At 36.7% G+C, this 23,063-nt stretch overlaps 1 protein-coding gene across 3 annotated transcripts in view; it reads left to right on the top strand.

Moving 5' to 3' along the window:
* LOC121434740 (tyrosine-protein kinase Yes) overlaps positions 1-23,063 on the top strand; it is a 70,983-nt gene that overhangs the window by 35,131 nt on the left and 12,789 nt on the right. For all 3 annotated transcript variants that reach the window (XM_041633680.1, XM_041633681.1, XM_041633679.1), the window contains exons 2-11: positions 2,482-2,754; positions 6,736-6,835; positions 10,159-10,257; positions 11,351-11,454; positions 11,539-11,688; positions 13,254-13,409; positions 13,621-13,800; positions 17,542-17,618; positions 18,865-19,018; positions 22,313-22,444. In XM_041633680.1, coding sequence (XP_041489614.1) covers positions 2,490-2,754; positions 6,736-6,835; positions 10,159-10,257; positions 11,351-11,454; positions 11,539-11,688; positions 13,254-13,409; positions 13,621-13,800; positions 17,542-17,618; positions 18,865-19,018; positions 22,313-22,444 — 1,417 coding nt within the window. In that variant the 5' untranslated portion in view covers positions 2,482-2,489. The remainder of the gene's footprint in view (positions 1-2,481; positions 2,755-6,735; positions 6,836-10,158; positions 10,258-11,350; positions 11,455-11,538; positions 11,689-13,253; positions 13,410-13,620; positions 13,801-17,541; positions 17,619-18,864; positions 19,019-22,312; positions 22,445-23,063) is intronic.

Raw genomic sequence — 23,063 nt, 5'->3', positions numbered from 1 at the left:
GTTGAAACTCTCATGAAATGGGTACATACCTCAGTTAATGGGGGGGGGGGGGGGTTGGCATTTTATGTAAAAACTTTGATAGTGTCTAAGAGGAAGGATTTCCATAATTTTCATTTTTAAGTTCATAGTCTACAAGAATCTTAAATTGCAGCAACACCCACTTCCTTTGCACCACTTTCTTTCCTGAGCATGCAGGGACTTACTTAAACACTCTTGTGTTCTATGGTATTTTGTACCTCTTTCCCCTCTAGCACTTTGCAGATTTAACAGTATTTTGTTTCTTACACTTTCTGTGGGACCTTTTGTAAAAAGAGGAGGACCCCCCTCCTTCCCTTGCTCCTCCTGTGTTCTAATAATTTATGTTAACATATACCTAAGTCAGTAGCTTAGAACTCAAAGCAATCTATAAAACAGTCTGATCTTTCTAAAATCTGCATTTATTGTGTGTGTGTGTGTGTGTGTGTGTGCATCTGCGCCATGACATACATATAAAGATCAGAGGATAACTTTCAAGAGTTTGTTCTTTAAAAGAAACAAACAAACAAAAAAAGTCAGGTATTTGGCTAAAGAGTGGTTAAGAGCACTGGCTGCTCCTCCAGAGGACCTGGGTTTGATTTCCAGCATCTACATGGCAACTCCCAATGCCTATAACTCCAGTTCCAGGGCTTCTGTGGGTACCAGGCACACACATGGTACACAAGCATGCATGCAGACAAAACACCCTTATACATGAAATTAGCAATTTAAAAAATTATCTTTTTAATTGCAGAAAGTCAGTTCTTGCCTCCTGCCTTGCTGAGGCAATGTCTGCCTTGTTTCTTTTGTACTCAGTATTCCATGTTAGCTGGCCCACAAGTTTTCAATCTTTTTTTTTCTGCCTTTTCCTCCCATTTTACAGTCAGAGTGCTGGGATTACAGGTATATACCACTACCTCCAGCTTTTTATGTGAGTTCCTGGAATGGAAGTCTGTTCATCACGTTTGGGACAGGGCTTCTCTGTGTAACAGCCCTGACTGGCCAGAATTCACTTTGTAGACCAGACTGGCCTTGGACTCAGATCTACCAGTACTACCTCCCTGCGGGGATTAAAGGTGTTCTCCACCACGCCCAGTTTTACTGGCAGGTTTGTTTACCCACTAAACCAGTAGTTTTCAACCTTCGTAGTGCTGCGACCCTTTAATATAGTTCCTCATGTTGTGGTGACCCCCCAACCATAAAATTATTTTCATTGCTACTTTGTAACTGTAATTTTGCTACTGTTGTGAATAGTAATGTAAATGTAAATATTTGCCAAAGTGGTTGCTACCCACAGGTTGAGAACCACTGCTTTCAACCATGTTACCAGCAACCCCTTCCTGCCCCTGGTCACCACCAAATGTCTTTTAACTCTTGTCTACACCTGACAGTTACTTTAAAATAAAACCACACTGCATTTTTAACATTTGAAATGAGATGGACAGCAGTAGGGCTTCTGTGTGTCAATGCAGGGTACTGCTGGAACTGATCTGACAGCGGTAGTCTCGCCTGTGCTATTGAAGAGGATAAGTGGGTGAGTGGAAAGAGGAGGAAAATAAGAGGTATATAAAAAGTAGAATAATCAGGGTTTAGATGATTAATTTGGCTAAGGAAGAGGAGATTTTTAAAAGAAAATTATCTATATTTGCTGTGAGGACCAAGAGAATATTAAGAGGAAAGGGGAGACAAGTCAGGAGTACTAATAGAAGACTTCATAGGTAAGCAGAGGAAAATGCCTGTGGCTCTTGAAGGGATGTGTGTAATGAGTCTTGTTGGACTTTCTTTGTACTGCCAGCCCCTAAGTAATAACTTGGAGACTTAAGTCATACTGTATGAAGAAGGTAGGAAAGTAATTAAGGAAACTGTGAGAGGAAATAGGTAGTAAGTAATTACAGTCACTTTTTTTGAACTGATAGGACATTTCACCATGAGCCTACTCAGAATTAAAATTGTGTTTTCTTTCATATTTTAAACTCTTTTATATGACTGCTGTTCTTTCAGACTTTAGTTATTAATATTTTAATACTTAGACTTTGTATTTAGATAATTTTGTAAACTTGTTATACTAATATTTAGTTCAACATATGCAGTTCAACATATTTTGTGGGTATTACATATACCCACAGATAAATTTTAGCCTTAAATATTGACTTAGAATTTTCCAAAGTAATAATCAAAAGTGTAACTTAATATTTGTGTTGGCTGGGGGATTGAACACTTGTTGTTAATTGCTCTTTCATATATTTGTTTTGCTTTGTTTGTCAGGACAGAGTTTTTGTGTGTATCCCTGGCTGTCTTGAACTAGCTCTGTAGAGCAGGCTGACCTCAAATTTAGAGTTCAGCCTGCCTCTGCCTCTGGAGTGCTAAGGTTGAAGGCATGCACAACCACTGCCCAGCTCAATTTTGTCTTTTTGAAGTTCCCGGTATGTTAACTAATTCTCAAATATTGCCTTATTGCCTCTGCAGGTTTGATAATGGGCTGCATTAAAAGTAAAGAAAATAAAAGTCCATCCATTAAATATACACCGGAAAACCCTCCAGAGCCTGTAAGCACAAGTGGCAGTCATTATGGAACGGAACACACTACAGTTGCCCCAACCTCTTCCACAAAGGGAACATCTGTCAATTTTAACAGTCTTTCCATGACACCATTTGGAGGGTCATCTGGAGTGACTCCTTTTGGAGGAGCATCTTCCTCATTCTCAGTGGTGCCAAGTCCATACCCTACAGGTTTAACAGGTGAGATTTAAATTGTCAGTTGCAGAAAATATAACCTTGGACTTTACATACTTCAGGTATGGCCACTGTTAGGAAAAATTTCTTATTAGCAGATTTTCAAAAAAGTTGGATGAGCAAATAAAGCCTTTAACAAAAGGCAGTCTGACTGTGTAGCCGCATTACTCTCAATGTTTTTGGGTTTGTCTTCCCTTCCCTTCCCTTCCCTTCCCTTCCCTTCCCTTCCCTTCCCTTCCCTTCCCTTCCACGGAGCTGTATCTCCAGCTTTGAAGTTTTAATATATACATGATAGGGTTCTGGGAAGTTTGATCATCAGTGTTGGCAGCAGACAGCCTTATTAGCTAAGTCATCTTGCCGTGCACTGCGGCCCCGGTCTGCGCTCTAGACCCCAGTTCACGAGCTTCGGGAAAGGGGTCTGGAGGTTGAGAATATAGACATAGAGACAGACTGACACGCAGACCTTTTAACACTGGTACCAAAAGCCCCCCTTTAATTAACATCATGTAGGCTTAAATACACGTCAGTCAATGGCCAACAGGTGATAATCCCATCCTCTGATCCTCTAAGCTAGGCACAGCTTCTAGTAACTTCAATTAGAAGGTTCTAGCAGGGTAGAACAGCTGAAAGCCAGTACTCAATTAGTCCCAACATCCAGCTGAAGGCCAGGACTTAATTGGTCCCAACACCATCTTACTGGCCCAGGTACTGATTTTAGGAAGGAAAATTCTGAAGCTCAATGTTCAGATTGTTTTCCTTCAGAGTGACAGTTGATAAGCAACAGATTTAGTACTCTAGTCCAAAACTCCATTTATTACATTGTTACTGCCTTTCAGGGGATGGCAAGAAGTGATAATTGACAATCTTGCTACAGAATCATGTAGTCTTAAAGTGTAGATTTTAAAAAGAAAGAAAATAGCTCTTTTGCTCAAAGCCCCACATGAGGATGCTTTTTTTCTTAAAATGACAAAGCACAACTGTCTTAAAAAAGGGTGAGTTCCAGGATTTCCTGTTGTGAAAGTTCCATGATGTCAGCAAGGCATGGTGTTACTAATCTTTGGAGTGCCCACCCTAACCTTGGGTGTAAACAGGTGCCAAGGACAAATGGAATGGCTCATGACCTTATTAATAATCAGTGGAGACAAAAAGTAGAAATCTCTTCTACAAGCGTGGCCTGTATAGTATATGCATTTGTCTTCCTCATTCTGCTCATTTCTGGACCAGTAGAAATAGCCAGAGGTCTGTAACACACTAGATCTATTAGCATTTGGACAATGCTAGATATTATTGATCACAGTTCTAATTTCAGCCACCCAGTGACCAGGGTGCTATTTCTGATAGTTAACACAAGCCTTGACATTACTTGGGAAAGGTAGTGATTAAAAACGGCTAGAGTAAATAAATGTTGATACAAAAAGGCATTTCTTTAGTTACTTAAAAAATTTTTTAAAAATCACTATTTTTATTTGTTGCAAATTATGTGCATGCATACAATATATTTTGATTCTTTTCACCTCCCACAATCCTCCCCCCAACTCTTCGCAGATCTGCTTTCAATACTTAAAGCAATTTACTTATTTGAAATATTCCATTTATGGGTGTTCATATAATAACTAAAAAAAGGGGGGGGGGGAGAGGACCAGAATGTCTTATATAAGATATAGAGAGGTGAGCAATATAAACAAAGCTTCTGTACCTAGTTAAATTTATATTATAATGATTGAATAATAATTAGTTAATAAACAGCTAAAGAGAGTGATTAGTAGTGTTTAAGTATTTGAAGGCAAAAACAAGATGATTGATGAAGGCCCTATAGTTGCCAAAGAAAGCCACCTTGAGAAGAAATCACTTGAACTGATACTTAATTGATAGATATGATCTGTTTGTAGAGCTCAGGAAAGAACAAGCAAAATAACAAAATTAGCAAACACAAAGTTCAAGAAATACAAATGCACTTAGAACTTTTGAAGACCAAAGAACATAAATGGGAGAATTGTACTAGACTAAACAGTTGGACAGGACACTGTAATTGCTTAGGACCATAGACTGTAGGAAAGGGCTTGGGTGTTATTCAAAGCTAGAAAGAAGCTTTGAGATTTAAGTAAGGGAATTTGCTTGTTGGGTTTCCTCTTTAAAAATACTCTAGGGACTGTAGAGATGGATCAGCAGTTTAGAACACTGGATGTTCTTCCAGAGGACCTGGGTTTGGTTCCAAGCATCCATATCAGGCCTCTAGCAACTACCTGTAACTCCAGTTCAACACCGTCCTCTGGCCTCCTCAGACACCTGTACATACATGGCTTACACGCATAAACACATAAATGAAAATAAAACTTGAAAAGTAATTAAAACTGACTCTAGTAGCTGTGTGAAGAATGGGAGATAGTAAAGCAGAGTAGAAGTAAGTTAGGAAGGTAATTTCTGGTGCCAGCTTTCCTAGTGAGAGGTGGCACCACAGTAGAATGAGAAATAGGTAAATTATCAATGTTAGAACTAGAACTAACAGTCCCAACCATATCACACTCCCTTTTGCTTAGAGAGAGAGGAGACTTGAACAAATATAGATTAAAGAAGAAAAATCAAGAGCTTCATTCGTTTATAATAAATTTTGAGTACTTACTAGACAATGAAGTAGAGATACCAAATAAGCAAGTGGATTGATGACTAAAGCTTAGAGTGAGCTGATGCTATGTATGAACGTGTTCCTATACCTTTGTTTTTCTTCTGCTTTGTATTTAGAGGCAGTAAGTTTTATTTTCCATGTTATTTCCATGCATTTTCCATGTCACAGTATTTGCATTTATCACTCATTTGTAGTTTTACTACTACCTACCTTTTCCCTCTCCCATTAAAAAAAAAAGATGGATAAATAATAATGGATGCAGCAAACCAATTGGACTATACTAGATAGAGATGATAAATAATTGAGTTAAGACTATATTGGTCAACCGGATGTGGTGGCACAACGTCTTTAACTCCAGCACTCAGGAGGCAGAGGCAGGCAGATCTCTTATGATTTGGATGCCAGCCTGGTCCATAGAGTGAGGCCTTGTCTCAAAAAGAATATGTTCCTCAGAGGTCTGATCTTGCATGTAGGAGACTAAGGATTTGATCCTCTCACACCCTTTTTGGAAAAGAGTTGGTTAAAAAAAAAAACCATAAAATTTCAGTAGGAATAAGATCAAGAATTCCATTGTACAACCTTGTAACTACTCTGCTTAGTAACAACAAATTGTATTGAAAATTGGTTAAAGTAGATTTTAAGTTTCTTGCCAAAAAAAGATGAATAATGTGACTTGATTTAACCATTGCATAATTTGCATGTGTTTCAAAATCTTATTATTCTTGATAAATATATACATTTATAAAAATGATATAATAGACTTTTAAAGCTAGAATGCCTTCCTTTAAATATTTAAACACTGCATTGTCATTTTTTATATATATGTTCTGTTATTCTATTTGCACATAATATATCAGATATTAAATGTGTTCATCTTTTAAATATATTAATACATTAATAAATCTGATAACTATTTTTTTGAATTTATACAGTATAATTCATATTGGCCATACACTTAACTTTCAGGACAAATATGATATTTTTAAGTATAAAGTGAGCTTTAAGAAAACCTTAATGATTGCTTTTAATGGATTTAGATGGAAATGCTTTCATGTTAAGGAATTGAAGACAGGTGCATGTAGTTTGTGTGCTTTCCGTCCCAAAGAATTGATATGCAATGTGGCTTCTTTTTCAAACCAGACATGTTGCTTCAGAAGTGAAATTATGTTTATTTCAGAGTTTATAGGATTTTAGAATTTATACAGTTTCACAGGAAGCCTTAGAACTTTTTATTAAAACCCAGCTTCTAAAAAAATACTAGAGGAAGATGGAAACTGAACCTAAGCTTTTACCAGCAATAATTGTTTATTTCTTTCATTGTATTCAGGTATATCATTTACCTTGGTCTTTTTTTCCTGTGCCAGGTGGTGTCACTATATTTGTGGCCTTATATGATTATGAAGCTAGAACTACAGAAGACCTTTCCTTTAAGAAGGGTGAAAGATTTCAAATAATTAACAATACGTAAGTTTTGTGTATATTTTGTAAGAGAGGAGCCTGGTCTCTACATGGACCGCTGATGGAATTGATGATATGGAAATGAGAGTGGTGGGGTATGGATCTTTGTTTCGGGTTAGATGATGCCTTTGATTACATTGGATAATATATTGCTACCAGCAGAAGTTATTACTTTTACAAATTGTACTTAGGGTTAATCTGTGAACACAGATTTTAGAAGAAAGAATTCTAGGTGTGGTGGCACATACCTGTAATCCCAGCACTAGAGAAGATCTTGAGTATGAAGCTAGCCTAAGTTGCATAGTGAGTTCCAGGTAAACATGGGCTATATGACTTCCTGTCTCCAGAAATGATGCCCTTTATAAAAAGATCTTTAGAAAGTAAAATCTGTATTTATATAAATACCAGATGACTTTACAACCTTATGTGTTGGGGATGGGAGAGGTAGATATAGAACCCCTGTACTCTGAAACTTACCAAATTGTGTTTTTCTTAGTTACTCTTAGACTTTGTCATTTAGCAGTCTGCCATAGAAAATTTGATGCTTGTTATGCTGCAGATTTCCTAATTTCATTAGTAAACATAACAACCACCTTGTAACTTCTCAAAGCATGTACTTATGGTCTTCTGCTTCTTGTCATGTTTCCCTCTGTCCTCATTTTACCATATGTTATCACTTCCTGTTCCAGAACATAAACTGATTGTGTCTCTCTGCCTTAAGATCCTTCAGTAGCTTACGTTAGTTACAAAGATTTAAAAAGAGCAACAACAACAACAATAATCATCATCCATCAAGACTTTGCCCTGTATTTCTATCCTTTCTCATTCTGCTACCCAACAATATAATTGCAATATTTGGAGTACAATAGTTTCTCACCCTCTTCTTGCCTTCATACATACTATTTCTTTTTCTGGAATAACTTTTGGTCTGTTTCTTTTTTTGTGGGGTGGGAAGGGTGCTTGTTTGAGACGGGGATAGAATCCTGAGCCTCAAGCATGCAAATTCTGTGCTATGTCACTAAACTCTACTTGATTACTTGCTTCTTTCCCCTTTCAAGTTAGCTTTCCTCATCCTTTAAAAGGTATTTCCTATATCCTTTTCAGTGGTTCATCTCCTTGTCTTCTTCCTCTCCTGCCTGGCTCAGTTCGCACACCTTACTCTATGAATGTTTCTCTTAGGTGTTTACATGATGTTCTACAAACCTCAGTCATGGCTATCATCATATTGCAAATTACAATTTTTAATTTAGCCTATCATTTTTTTCTTTTGATTTTTCGAGACAGGGTCTCTCTGTGTAGCTTTGGAGCCTGTCCTGGAACTCACTCTGAAGACCAGGCTGGCCTTGAACTCTCAGGGATGCCTGCCTCTGCCTCCTGAGTGCTGAGATTAAAGGTGTGCACCACCATTGCCCGGCTGATTTTTCATTCTTTTAGACCAATGATTTTCAGCTTGGGGCAGAATCACACAGAAGGTATTTAGCAGTGTCTGGAGATATTTTTGTTTGTCACAGTCAGGGAGAGTGTGGCAACTGTCATCTTGTACCTGCTAGGGATATTGGTAAAATTATGCTATGTACATGACAAAAGATTCATCAAATATGAAGTGTCAGAGTGTTAGTACCATTATAATTGCTGTCCCTGCTCCAGAATCAGTTCTTGACCTTACAGACTGCTGTTTGTCTTACACTTAGTGACGCTCAGTGAATGACTCAGGGAATTCTTAGGAAGGTCAAATACAAAGTTTTAATAAGAAAGAATCATCACAGGTTCTAGGCCAACTAGGGCTACATACTATATATATGAGAAAAAGATTTAATGTATTCTAGGGCTCCACTAATCAATGTATTTGTTTGCAAATAGTTAAATTATCAAAAGTTTTCTTAATTTTTTCTTTAGAGATTAAATTCACTTCGAACATTTATAAAAGTTTCAGTTCAGACAATACATGTAATCTTCAGTAGTGAATCTCTCACACACATCTTGTTAGAGATACTTTCATAGGAATTTTGGAAAAGCCAAGGTTAATATATATTCTAAACAATATGCAGCCTCATATTTTGAAATATATTATTTTTGCTGATGTTTGGATATCAGTTTTTGAATAACATTTTAGAACCATACATGTTTGTTTTACTTGAATCAGGTCTTGCTATATGGCCCAGTCTGTTCTGCCCCCACCTCCTGGGTGCTGGATCATAGGCTTATGCCACCACCACTAGAACTTCAGCTTTTTTTTAAAGAAATAGTTTTGCCTATTGTGAGAGAGACAGGCAAAGAAATATTTTTATTTATTGGGAGAGAGACAGACAAAGGAATAGTTGTACTTATTGTGAGAGAAACACACTCCACACACAGTGTGGGTATGTACATGTATCATGGCATGTGTATGGAGGTCAGAAGACAACTTTTAGAAATAGGTTCTCTGTCGTTCTCTCCCCCAGCCCTGTAGGATTGGGGATCACTTAGGTCTTTAGATTTGGCAACAAGTGCCTTTACCCACTAAGCCATTTCACCAGCTCCAGAAATTCAACTTTGATTGTCAAGTTTGCGTATAAGAATAGTAAGACCTTTGATTGTATTTTTAAGGTGACTTTTATAAATGTTAGAATTTTATTTCTTATTAAAATAAAGCATTTGGTATCAAGAACAAAAAAATTAGCATGACATAGGCTAAAATGTAGGTAAACCTTAATATGATATGTGTGTAGGCACATATATGGAGCCTAGAGGACAACTTGGTGTAGTTGATTCTCCCCTTCCTCTTTTACACTGACTCTGGGCATTGAATTTAGGTCATTAGCTTGCGTGGCAAGTGCCTTCACCTGCTGAACTATCTTACCAGCCTAGGGTTTTTATGATAGCAAAATGTTCTAAAATGTATTATTTTGATGACTTTACAATTCTGAATATATTAAAGTCCTTAAATGTTATCTTTTAAATGTGAGAGGTGTATATAGCATACAAATAAAATCTTAAACTTCTAAAATTGTATTTAAAATTTAGTAAATTTCTTTATTCAGCATAGTTTATTAGCCTTAGTTGAAAGAATTCACATGAAAAAAGTAAGTAGAATTCAAATGTACAGTATTTAAGGGTTTTCTGTTATTACTGTTGGTTTAGAGCAACAGTTGTGCTTTTGCGTGGTCTTAATTCCCTTATTCATCTAACCAGCTTTTAAAAATAGTGTTTTTTGAGCTCAGCTCTTTGTGTATTAATCCAAGAAAAACTCCAGATTAAATATGGAAGTGGTTTCTGTTATTTGCATGAGATAAGAATTATACCTTGGGTAAGTGTCTGCATTATAGTGATTGTTGTTTTTTGTGTTGCAGGGAAGGAGACTGGTGGGAAGCAAGATCAATTGCTACCGGAAAGAATGGTTATATTCCTAGCAATTATGTAGCACCTGCAGATTCCATTCAGGCAGAAGAGTATGATGCTACTTCATATTTTATTAATTAATGCACATTCTTCTTAACACAACTTATACACTATTATATTCTAGTCTTAATACAGCTAATGTATCTTATTAATAAGTGCTTTTAAGAATGATTAATATATCTACTCAGACACACAATAAGCAAATCTTTATTAATCATTTTACATTGTATTCTCTTTCCTTTATTTTCCCGTTTATTTTTAAAACTCATATTTTTGCACTCCATAGGCCGGAATGATGCATTTGTGTTGCTTGCTTGTTTTTACTGATACAAATCATCACATCAGTGTTCTTTTTCTACTATGACTCTTTTTTACTTTGTTTGGTTCTTTGTCTTCAGTATTCTGTGAACTTTCCCACAGTAATAACTGTCATTTTTTTTTTGTCACTAAGCTTTATTAAATCAAACCCACACATATTTGGAGTTTCCTATGATTTTGGTATGATCTGCTTGCAGCATTTTACTGAATACAGGTGATCATATTTGTTTCTAAAGAATTAATTCCCCTCACTGACATATTGTTTTGTTTGTATTTTTGTCTTTCCTTCTCTATTTACTGATTTTCTGGTTGGTAAGGGGAATTTAGAGACATGGTGAGAGTAGTTAGTACATGGAAAAACTGTTTCCATGTTTTGTTTGTTTGTTTTGCTTTTTGATTCTTTGTTTTTTCATTTTTTGAGACAGGGTTTCTCTTTTTAGCCCTGGCTGTCCTGAAACTCGCTTTGTAGACCAGGCTAGACTCACAGAGATCTGTCTGCCTCTGCCTCCTGAATGCTGGGATTAAAGGCATTCACCACTACTGCCTGGGTCACAGTTAATATTTTTATACTTGAGCTAACATTAATACTTTGTTTGCTTATTTCTTTTTCAAGACAGGGTTTCTCTGTGTAGCCCTGACTGTCCTGGAACTCACTCTGAAGGTCAGGCTGCCATCAAACTCACAGAGATCCTCCTGTATCTGCCTGGAATTAGGGGAGTGTGCTACCGCTGCCAGGCTATTGCACTCCATTCTTATTGATACATTTATGTAATTTTTTTGATCCTCATACCTTTTATCTCAAAACATCATTAAATTCTTTTTCAGATGGTATTTTGGGAAAATGGGGAGAAAAGATGCTGAAAGATTACTTCTGAATCCTGGGAATCAGCGAGGTATATTCTTAGTCAGAGAAAGTGAAACCACTAAAGGTATGAATATTTTATTAATATGTGCACAATATGCATTAGGCATAGGTTGAGGAAGCTGGAGTGAACATGTCCCTCTCCCCCCAGGCGCCTATTCCCTCTCGATTCGTGACTGGGATGAGGTAAGGGGTGACAATGTGAAGCATTACAAAATCAGGAAACTTGACAACGGTGGATACTACATCACGACCAGAGCTCCGTTTGATACTTTGCAGAAACTGGTGAAGCACTACACAGGTAGGTGAGCACTTCAGGGGTAGGAATTAATCCCTTACATTCTATTTTGTGAGGACAGTTCTTTATCTTTCTTAAGCTTTAATATGCTCATTTATATTTACACACAGTCAATCACCAATAGATGTTGATGTTCTGGGTTGAATTTTTTTGGAAAAGTATTTATTTAGTGTTCGTGCATGTTAATGTGTGTATGTGCACACTCATGCTATGATGCTATGATACATGGTGTGAAGGTCAGGGAACAACGTAGGGACTCACTTCTCTTTTCATATCCTCTGGGTCCTGGAGATGCAATTTAAGCTGTCAGGGTTGGCCACAAGTACCAGCTGAGCCATCTTGCTGGTGCTGTGCTCTAGTTCCAAAATGAGGAACAAGAGTCACATGTGACCCAGGTAACATAGCAGGACCATGAATTGAGCTATTGGATAGCATGCTCAAATCAGGCTATAATTGGAATCCTTATGCCTTATTGGCAAAGTGTTTGCATTGGAGTTCTAGATCATAATGTATAAATGCTAAGATTGATTGTGATAATAAATTATAGAACATGATAGCAAATATTTATGTATATTAAATAGCTAAAATTAAACTTGTAATATAAAAAAGCTTTCTCAGAGCTAAGATTATAGCTTGGTGGTAAAGTGCTTACTAGCATGTGCCATGTTTCCCTCCCCAGCACTTCAAAAAAGAAAAGGAAAGGAATAGAGTCAAAAGCTCTCAGATATCTTTATTGATTTTATTCTGTAGAAGCTGAATCTTTGAAGGCTTTCTAAAATAAAAACCCTACAAAATCCAGTTTGAACATGCTATTTCTTTCTTTTTGGTGTTTGAAACAGGGTTTCTCTGTGTAGCCTTGGCTGGCCTGGAACTCACTTTGTAGTAAACCAGGCTGGCCTTGAACTCACATAGCTCCACCTGCCTTTGCCTCCTGAATTCTGGGATTAAAGGTGTACATCAACACTGCCCAGCTGAAGGTGTTATTTCTTATCCAAGCAAATGAACCTATAGGAAATATAGACATTTTTGTCTTTTCAAGGACCTTTGAAAAGTATTCTGTTTTGCGGTCTTGTGTCTTTGGAGCCTGTCCTAGAACTAGCTCTTATAGGCCAGGTTAGCCTTGAACTCAAAGAGATCCACCTGCCTCTGCCTCCTGAAGGCTGGGATTAAAGGCATGCGCCACCACTGCCTGGCCACTTGTATATACTTCTTATAGAAAGCTTCTTGTTGTATATGTAGCTTTAGAGTAAAGCTGATTAGAGGTTTTAATTCAATAATTTAAGCTTTTTTAAAAAACCAAATAATAATCCAGGTATGGTGGCATACCCTTTAATCCTAGAAGAAGAGAAATCACTAAGTTCAAGGCCAGCTTGGTCTACATAGTAAGTTCCAAGCTAGTCAGGACCACCTACTAAGATCTTGTCTAAAAAACTAATTAAATAATCAATTATGTGTGTGTATGTATATTTGTGCATATATGTAAATATATACACATATGTATATACACACACTAATTGTCTTAACTTTGAAAGTAATTCATTTACAGTGTACCTTGTTCATTTATCTAGAACATGCTGATGGTTTATGTCACAAGTTAACAACTGTGTGTCCAACTGTGAAACCTCAGACTCAAGGTCTAGCAAAAGATGCTTGGGAAATCCCTCGAGAATCTTTGCGACTGGAGGTTAAACTGGGTCAAGGATGCTTTGGTGAAGTGTGGATGGGTAAGAAACCTGAGCTTTGTTGTTACTTCATTTGGTTATTGTGAAACCATAAATTACAATAGCAAAATATGATAAAATATGTATAGTATGTATTTAATTATATGTTGGATAATTGTTATTGTTGATTGAATTTTGGTCTAAAATCCCTTGAAATACAGACTCAGATACAGAATTACAGATACTGAAAGAGTAAAATAAATTGTTTTCCTAGGAACATGGAATGGAACCACAAAGGTAGCAATCAAAACCCTAAAGCCAGGTACAATGATGCCAGAAGCTTTCCTTCAAGAAGCTCAGATAATGAAAAAATTAAGACATGATAAACTTGTTCCATTGTATGCAGTTGTTTCCGAAGAGCCAATTTATATTGTCACCGAGTTTATGGCAAAAGGTATGTAGATATGAGTTGTGTTTTACATGGTTCTATTGCAATTAAATGACTTTATTTCTGTTCTTTCTTAGATTAAAAAAAAAATCATACAATATATTTTGCTCATATTCTTTCCCAGATACCCACTCAGCCCAGTCAGCCACCCAACTTTATATTCTTTCTCTTAAAAAAAAAAGAAAAAAGAAAACACAAAAAATATCCAAAACAAAATTAAAACAAGACCATGGAGTCTGTTTTTTGTTGGCCAGTTATTCCTGGGCATGCAGCCTTTCTTGGGGTATGGTTGATATACCCATTGTCTCTCCGTTGGAAAACAAACAAACAAACAAAAAAGAACAACAACTGAATTTTCCCTTTCCCTGAAGCTGTCAATTGCGAATAGGGTCTTGGTAAGGAGTTGGATTTTGTGCCCACTTGCCCTTCTCTTTGTTGGGAACTTGTCTGGTTTGAACTTGTGTCTTTGGGAGTTCATATGTGCATCAGACCTGCTGTGTCTGGAAAATACTGTTATTGTGGAGTCATCCACCACCTCTGGCTCTCGCATAGATCTCTGAGCCTTGAGGGGAGGGCTTTGATAATAATTAGGGTGTGATCCCATTTAGACCTCAGTGTTTCAGTCTCTTACTCTCTGTATTTTGTCTAGTTGTGATCCATCTACTGCAAGAAGTCTTCTCTCTGGTGAGACTCAGTGATACACTTTTCTGTGTGGGTATAGCAGTATTTTGGTAGGAGTCCTTTTGCTTTGTTCATTTAACACAATAATTGGAGATTTTCTCTGGTGTCTATGATCTACCTCTCAGAGGTATGGGTTCCATCTCATGAAGTGGGCTTTTTAAGTCCAACCAGAAGATGGATGGTTACTCCTGTAACAGTCATGCCCCATTGCACCAGGGAGTATACCTGGCAGGCTGATTGCTAATGTAGCTCACAGAATACACGTTTGTCCTTTAAAATTATGTTTATTTATGTATTTTGCATGCATATATGTATAGGCGTCGTGACACATATGTGAAGGTCAAAGTATAGCTTGACGGAGTGGACCGTTTTCTTCTACCATTCAGGTCTTGGGGATTAAACTCAGGTTACCAGTCTTGGCAGCAGACATCTTTCTTTACCCACTGAGCCCTCTTGCAGGCCCTCTATACATACAGATTTTTGTCATAGTATTTTCTAACTTAAGATTTTTTTTCTGTAGACTTTTAAAAGAGGAAATGTTAGGTTTTTTTTTTTTTTTTAATGGAATAGTGGTTTTTTTTCTAGTTCTCCCAGAGGACCTTATGAAACTATAAAGAAAAATTAGAGTGCATCTTTTGAAAGTAGATTTAAGTAAAGGAAATGTAATTGCTAGGGCAGTCAAAAAGTAGACAAATTGAATTAAAGTGTTAAACTGTAGAAGGCAAAGATATTGAAGGGAATCATTTTTATCTCATTTTACATAAACACAGTTCTTAACACACTGGACTTGCAGAGGCTGTTCTCCCTTACTGTCAATTGAAATTTCTCATCCTTCCCACCTTATAGGAGCACAGGTGAGCTCTTATTTAACGGTGGCGTGTTAGAGTCGGGCAAAACGAGGCAAGGTTGATGCTCTTCCCTCTTTATATCTATGCTAATGATGCTGTAGAAGAGGAGCCAGTAAGTGATTAAACGATGCTGATTAGTCTGAATCTACCTATTTTTAATTGGATCTATTTTAAAATTTTTTATTTTTGTACTATGTTTTGTTGTTATTTGTTTTTGTTTTTTTGAGACAGGGTTCTCTGTGTAACCCTGGCTGTCAAGGAACTTAGTCTGTAGATCAGGTTGGCCTTGAACTCAGAGACCCACCTGCCTCTACTTCCCAAGTGCTCTAATTAAAAGCATGTACCACCACTGCCTGATTTATTTTTATTTTTTTTGAATCAGACTAATTAAGTTACTATTATGTCACCTTCTCTAGTAGTTCATGTTGGCTGATAATGTAGTTCCTATTAATGGTGATAGAGAAACAAAAATCTCTCTAAAAGGACTAAAACCAATAACCTATTAATTGATAGCTAAAATATACCTAAAGTTCCAAAGTATATGTCTTCTTTGGAAGGCATTTAGGCTGCAAACAACTGCTACCTATAGCATTTGAATGAGTGCATTAAATGAATTAGAAGAGGAAGTGAGAAAAGGAAAAGAAAGAAATTTAAATCAACATATTGGTAGCATGAAAAAAACAAATGGAGGTAAGACTAATGGAGCATCCATATAGTTCAATATAGCAGTCTTTTAAAATGTAGAGAAAATGCTAGAATTCCGTGTTGTTACATAATTTGGTTAAGATTATTTCTAGGTAAGAGATTTCAAATATAAAATAATAAAAGTTTCTGGGTTTAAAATACAATTATTCCTCAGTCATTAATATTTAGTTGCTTAACAGTAAACCTTGTTAGTCCTTTAAAACTTATTGTCTCATGTGCTTTATCAGAAACCTATTGTTGCAAACAGATTTTCTTGTTGTTCTTAATTTCCATATGTGTTTTTTTCCTACTGTTGTGCTGACAACCAAGCCCAGGGTCTTGTACATTCTAAGAATACACTCTGCCACTGAGCTTTGTTGGCCCCAGCCCTGCACATGAGTTTTCATATTATTCTCAGCCTTCAGAATTTGTTTCTTCTATTTGTGGGGTCCCACTGTGAACCCCAGCGCAGAATTGAGCCAGCCGCCCGCACGACTGGCCCTGGCCGAGGTGGGGGGGCGTTCACAGCTCATAAGTCGGATCTCCCCCCTTGCTCCCCTTCAGCACTATCTTGGCTGGGAGTATTCTTCACCGGCTTTGCGATGTCACCTTTTTTGAATTTAGCACCTTTTTCTAACTGTCACGCTTTTGGCATAGCTGCAGGTTCTAGGCGCCAACTGCGCCCCAAAAGAAAAAAACAAATAAATAAATAAAATAAAAATAAAAAAAATAAACTGTCACTTTTTTTGTGTGCTAACTTGGCCACTCCGGCCTTCTATATACTCATGCTCGATTCAACCCACATCTGTCTTTACCAGTTCTACCAATTATATTTTCCTGATCTAATGTAGAATCCATGGTCAAGCCCAGCATTCAATTGCCATCTCTCTTTTGTGTCTTTTAATCTGAAATTCTCAGCCTTTCTTATGAAAATGAGTATTTTTGTTGTTTTGTTTTTATAAAAATGTGTCTTGTTTTGGGTTTATCTGATGTTGTATGCTTTTTACTCATAGTAGAGAGAGAATAACCAGACCTCCCTTTTAACCTTCCACTTTGCTGAATTCATCATACTTTACTATGCCCCTAGTGCCATCTTCTGACACCAGGAGCTGTTCATCATACCATCGTGAGCTGCTTGTAATTGTAACTACTCCATGATATTCTCAGTTGGCTGTATACTAGACTCAAACTGACTTTTAAAATATATAGCTTTTTTTTTTTTTTTTTTTTTTTGTCACAGAATCTTGATCAAAGTGTGTGGGGGCAATGACTAAAGTGGTGATGTTTTCTGTCAGAATGGGAAGTGGTACTTTGTCCCTTTAAAATCTGTAATCAAGAGAAGTTTTAAACTTTCAGTTTGAGGCTCCACTGGAGTCTTTGATACTTCCAAAAGTGTCCAAAATACATAAAAAAAAAAAAAAACACTGAGAAGTTTTTCTGGTTTGATGATTTGTTTAAGGTATTGAAGACTATTTGTTTCTATTTTAAAGTAATGTTCACATTTTCCCCCCGGATACCTTTCTGTCTCTTACAGGGAGCTTGTTAGATTTCCTTAAAGAAGGAGATGGAAAATATTTGAAACTTCCACAGCTGGTCGATATGGCTGCTCAGGTAGTTGCATATATATGTATCAATTTGAATTAAAAGCATATGTTTAAAATGCAGAAAAATCTTAGCATAATATTAAAATTTGTGCAGTGAAATACTGCAGTTTTAGAAGAAGAGAGAAGGTTAGAGGTAGTTCAGTGTGAGCCCTTAAGTATACTGCAGCTCTTGTGGTTGCCCAATATCATACGACCTTTGACATAGAGCTTCCACGAATACAAAGTCTGTATTTACATTTCAGCAGATAAATTTAAGAAAATTAAGACAGGCTGAGTGATGGTAGCACATGCTTTTAATAGCAGCATTCAGGGCGTAGAGGCAGGTGTTTGAGTTCCAGGATAGCCAAGACTACACAGAGAAACCCTGTCTCAAATAGATAGATAGATAGATAGATAGATAGATAGATAGATAGATAGATAGATAGAGATAGATAGTTAATAAATAAATAATAAATAAATGGAAAAAATTAAGATGGATATGGGTTATTCCAAAATTTAAAGCCTGAAAGTATATGCTATTTTTTTGTTTGTCTAAAATAAGTTTATGTGCTTGCTTCTGTAGCTCTTACCTGTTAGTGAAAGTCATTTGATAATGCCAGCAAATTTCAGAGGAGACAGGAATATGCCAGGCTATACATTCAAGGCTCTTAGGCACTTTCTTTTGGAAAAATGGCAAGCCTTTTTAATAAAACAGTTAGATAAATGGCATGGGCTTTGTGAGCTACATACAAACCCTATTGGGCCTCATTAGTTATACAGCCCTTTAAATGTAAAAGCCATTTTCTTTTAACACTTCTCAAGTCATATGAAAACAGGCTGTGGGTACATCTGACTTACAAGCTATAGTTTGTTCATACTTCAGGACCTTAGATTGTGTCTGGTATGGACTGTGTGAGTTTTTGTCCAGAGACTCCAGACTCCATCCTCTTGTGATAGATTTCTTCTGACCATTGACAAGAAGACAATAGGACTTTGTGCTGGTCATGTGACTGGATGTACTCTGGGCATAAAATATTGATCTTCAAAATATGTGTTGATTGATTTTTACTTGCAGTATTTGGGATATAAAGATTAATCATTTTTTAAAACTTAAGTTTTGTTCTATTGTCTTCTGGATTGTGTCTGTTACTGTAATTTTTTTTTGAGATACCTAATTCTTCAACAGTCCCTTTAACCAAAAGTATCCTCCCTTTGCATCATATATTTTGCATCTTTTTTTATATTTTGCATCTTATTGTGCTTCCTCTCTTAAGATTGCTGATGGTATGGCGTATATTGAAAGAATGAACTATATTCACCGAGATCTCCGAGCTGCTAATATTCTTGTAGGAGAAAATCTTGTATGCAAAATAGCAGATTTTGGCTTAGCAAGATTAATTGAAGACAATGAGTACACAGCAAGACAAGGTAAAATAACATACATAGATGCTAATACCCTATGCTTGTTTTACTTAACACCCAGGACTTTATGCAATACCAATAATTCTAGTGGATAACGAGGTTCCTGCCTACCTGGGCTGTCAAAGCACATCAGGGTAGGATGTGGATACAAGAGCCTTTTGTGGGAAACAGGGCACAGCTAGATACTGCTTTTTTGCTCAGCATGTAACATGCATTTTCATGTGGACCTGGCATGAAACCATCGGTAGACTAAGTGCTTCTGTGTGAGCATTTCCCATGTAGCAAAGCTGCTCCATCTATGAAATCTGTTGGCGATCAACAGGATTTGGGGGGATAGGAGTTTAGGAAAATGGCTCAGCTGGTAAAAAACACTTGGAAAGCAAAGCCTGGTGGCCTGTTTGACCCCTGGAACCCATGTCATAAAGTTGGATGTTGTAGTCTGCACCCTTAATCCCAGCACTCCTGTAGGGAGACATGGAACATGAAGGCAGAAGGCTCACTCAGAAGTTAGCAGGCCAGCTAACCAGGAATAGATAATACAGTAGCAAAAATGAGAGCCCCAGTCTTGACAAGGCACTTTTTCAGGTGGTAGTGGCACACACCTTTAATCCCAGCTCTTGGTAGGCAGAGGCAGGTGGGTCTTTGTGAGTTCAAGGCCAGCCTGATCTACAGAGCAAGTTCTAGGACTTGCTCCAAAGCTACAGTGAAACCCTGTTTTGGAAGAGAGAGAGAGACTTCTAGATTGCTTCAGAGGACTCAGAACCATTGATATTATTCAAACAATTATATACAAGAAATAATACTTTGACTGTTTAATAGCTAATTCCTAAAGAAGAACTTGACGAGATACTTTTGTATTATAAATATAGCAGATAAAATGTCCTTGGTACTTCCTTTAGGATGGCAGCAGTAAATTTTATTTATTCTTTGTGTTTTCATGTGTGTTTGTTTTTGGGAGTACAGACACACACATGACATAGCAAACGCCCAAAGGTCAGAGGATTACTTTGGGTATTACTCTCCCATCTTGAGATTGGGTTCTTGTTTTCCAGGATAAGTACCAGGGTTAGCTGCCTGCAAATGCCCTGACATTTTTCTGTTTCCATTTACCTTTTCACTGTAAAAGCACTGGAGTCATAGACACAAGTTACATGGGTTCTGGAAATCAAAACTCAGATTCATAGGGGCAGCAAGCACTTAACACACTGAGCTATCGCCCTTGTCCCAGATAAATGTTTTCTCATTTTTTTAAAAAACAAACTTGATAAGTTGTTATTTAAACTATTTTCTTAGATTGGAGGTGGTTCCCAATTAAACATTATCTCTTTCTACTCCAAGGAGATATCAACAATGTCTAGAAACATTTTTGGTTTTCTAATTTGAGGGCTACTGTCAGCATCTGATGGGTAGAGGCTAAGATACTGATAATCATGCTGTAACATACAGCGTAATAATCACACATTCACAAAATAATTCCATCCCAGAATAGTTAGCATTGCCAAAGTAGAAAGCCCGTGATTTAGCTACAGTTTAAAAAAAAAAAAAGATTTATTTTATTTTATGTGTGGGGGTCTTTTGCTTGCATGTAGTACCTATGGAGACCAGAAGAGGGTGTCATATCCCCTAGAACTGGAGTGAGAGATGTTAACTGCTGAGTCACCTCACCATCCTTCCACTTCTTTTCTGTCTCTGTCTCTATATATACTTACCTCTAACTAGTCATACATTCTTGTAGTCCTTACTTAGAAAATCCTAACCATTTGTTAAAGGCTAAATTTATCTGCCACTCTTTAATGAAGCCTTGTTATTGTAAAAGTTGAACTGTTTTCATACTTAAGAACTTCTTTAAAACATATATATATATATATACATATACATATACACACACGTATATAATCACTTTGAGTATATACAGCACTTAAAATTTTACTAGCATAAATACACAAATTTCATGAAAGTTGTGTTGTTTTTGTAGTTATATTAATTAGCAAAATGCTTGTATATTAAAGTCATAGACTAAATATTTTTATAAGTTAACATATATTTTAAACATGATAACCCAAGGGATGGTACAATGGCTCAGCTGACAAATGTGCTAGTTACTCAGACCTGGTGACCTGAGTTTGTTTGATGGAACCCTTAAAGTTAGAAAGATAGATCCACTCCACAGAGTTGTTCTCTGACCTCCATACAAGTGCCAAGGCACATGAGAATGCAAACACACAATAAAAAATGTGATAGCACAATAAAAGCTTCTGTAAAGATAGCACAGAAGTACAGAAAAGATTACGAGCCAGTAGCCATTAGTCTTCAACCATAAATGGCTACAGCCTCTGGACATCAAGTGAATTTGAAGTTATATATTTTATAATAGTGTAGTGTCTCGTGTCTCTAAACCTAGCAGTTGGAAATTAGAAGCAGAAGGATCAGAAGTTCATGGTCATTCTCTAATAGATAGCATGTTAGAGACCAACTGACCCTCTCTTAAGAGGCCATACAGAGGGAGAGAGGGATGCACGTATGAAGTTTAGTCTTTGTTCATTACTTATTTTACATATACAGACACACACATGAAGTTTTAGTCTTTGTTCATTACTTATTTTACATATACAGACACACACATGAAGTTTTAGTCTTTGTTCATTTCTTATTTTACATATACAGACACACACATGAAGTTTTAGTCTTTGTTCATTACTTATTTTACATATACAGACACACACAAAACAGCAGCAGATTGAGCAAAAGTTTGTAATCCTAGTTTGCAGGAGGCTGACATAGGATTGTAAGAATTTTTTTCTTTCACGACAGGGTTTCTCTGTGTATCCCTGACTGTACTGGAACTTGCTTTGTAGATTAGGCTGCTCTTGAACTCAGAGATCACCTGCCTCTGCTTCCTGTCTACTGGGATTAAAGTATGCACTATCATACCTGCCCGGCCACGATTATGAGAATTTAAGACTAGCCTAAGATAAATACAGCAAGATCAGAATCCCATGTGCTCTTCCTCCATGTTTCCAATGTTATAATCCATGTATTTGTCTTATTAAACCTTCTACTGCTGTCTTATTGGATCATGTTCTATTCCTACTAGCAATGTTTTATATCATTAAATATAAGAAAAAAACAGATTTAACATAGAAATTTAAAGTCAATGAAATTTTCCACATATTTTCTATGTTTGAAGACTTAAACTTATGACACCAAAAATTGGGATATTGATAGAGATTAGACTTTTGACCTTACATTTACACAAATAGGCTCTTTTAAAACATTTAACATTGCCAACATTATTTTTAGGTGCAAAATTTCCAATCAAATGGACAGCGCCTGAGGCTGCCTTGTATGGTCGGTTTACTATAAAGTCAGATGTGTGGTCATTTGGAATACTACAGACAGAATTGGTAACAAAGGGGAGAGTACCATATCCAGGTAAGCTTCCGTTTTTCTAATTTTTTCGTTATCTCGACATAGACTTTAATGAGGGGTACACTTAGCAAACATGTAAGGGAGAGAGACTATTTCTTCTTTCCTACCCCTTTATTTTGGCACTGGATATGTAGCAATTCATGAAGTCTGGAATCCTTGAGCAAGCACAGGAGGTGTGTCCTACATTCACTTCAGTTTTCTCATCTAAAATGTTTTCCAAAAAAGCCTTTTATATCTGTTCTCTCACATCAGAAGCATATCTTAAATATGCTAGGTTATATCTGCCCCCCCCAAGTAATTCTTTTCTAGAAGTGTGATATTCTAGACTCAAAAGATTGTTTTGAGAAGCATTGTACCCTCCTTAGTAATAAGAGGAAAAAACAAACTATTTTACTCTAAAAATTAAGACATTGATATAGGTTTTTGGGAGCCAGAAGAAATTTTAGCCTAATTGAAATTCAGCTATAATTGAATATTATTACTTCAACCTGTTACCTCTCAAACATGCCCACTGAAGTGAAGTATCCTAACAGTTGAAGAGTGTGAAAGCATAGAAAATACAATTTTTGGAAAGAATTGCTATAATGATCTTCTCTTACATGCCATTCCTTAATACTTGCAG

This window comes from Microtus oregoni, unplaced genomic scaffold, assembly GCF_018167655.1.
Source record: "Microtus oregoni isolate MIOR12 unplaced genomic scaffold, Mior012 000044F_ref0000062, whole genome shotgun sequence".
NCBI lineage: Eukaryota > Metazoa > Chordata > Mammalia > Rodentia > Cricetidae > Microtus > Microtus oregoni.
The sequence above is the reverse complement of the archived record's forward strand: the minus strand, read 5'-3'. Positions and strand labels throughout refer to the sequence as shown.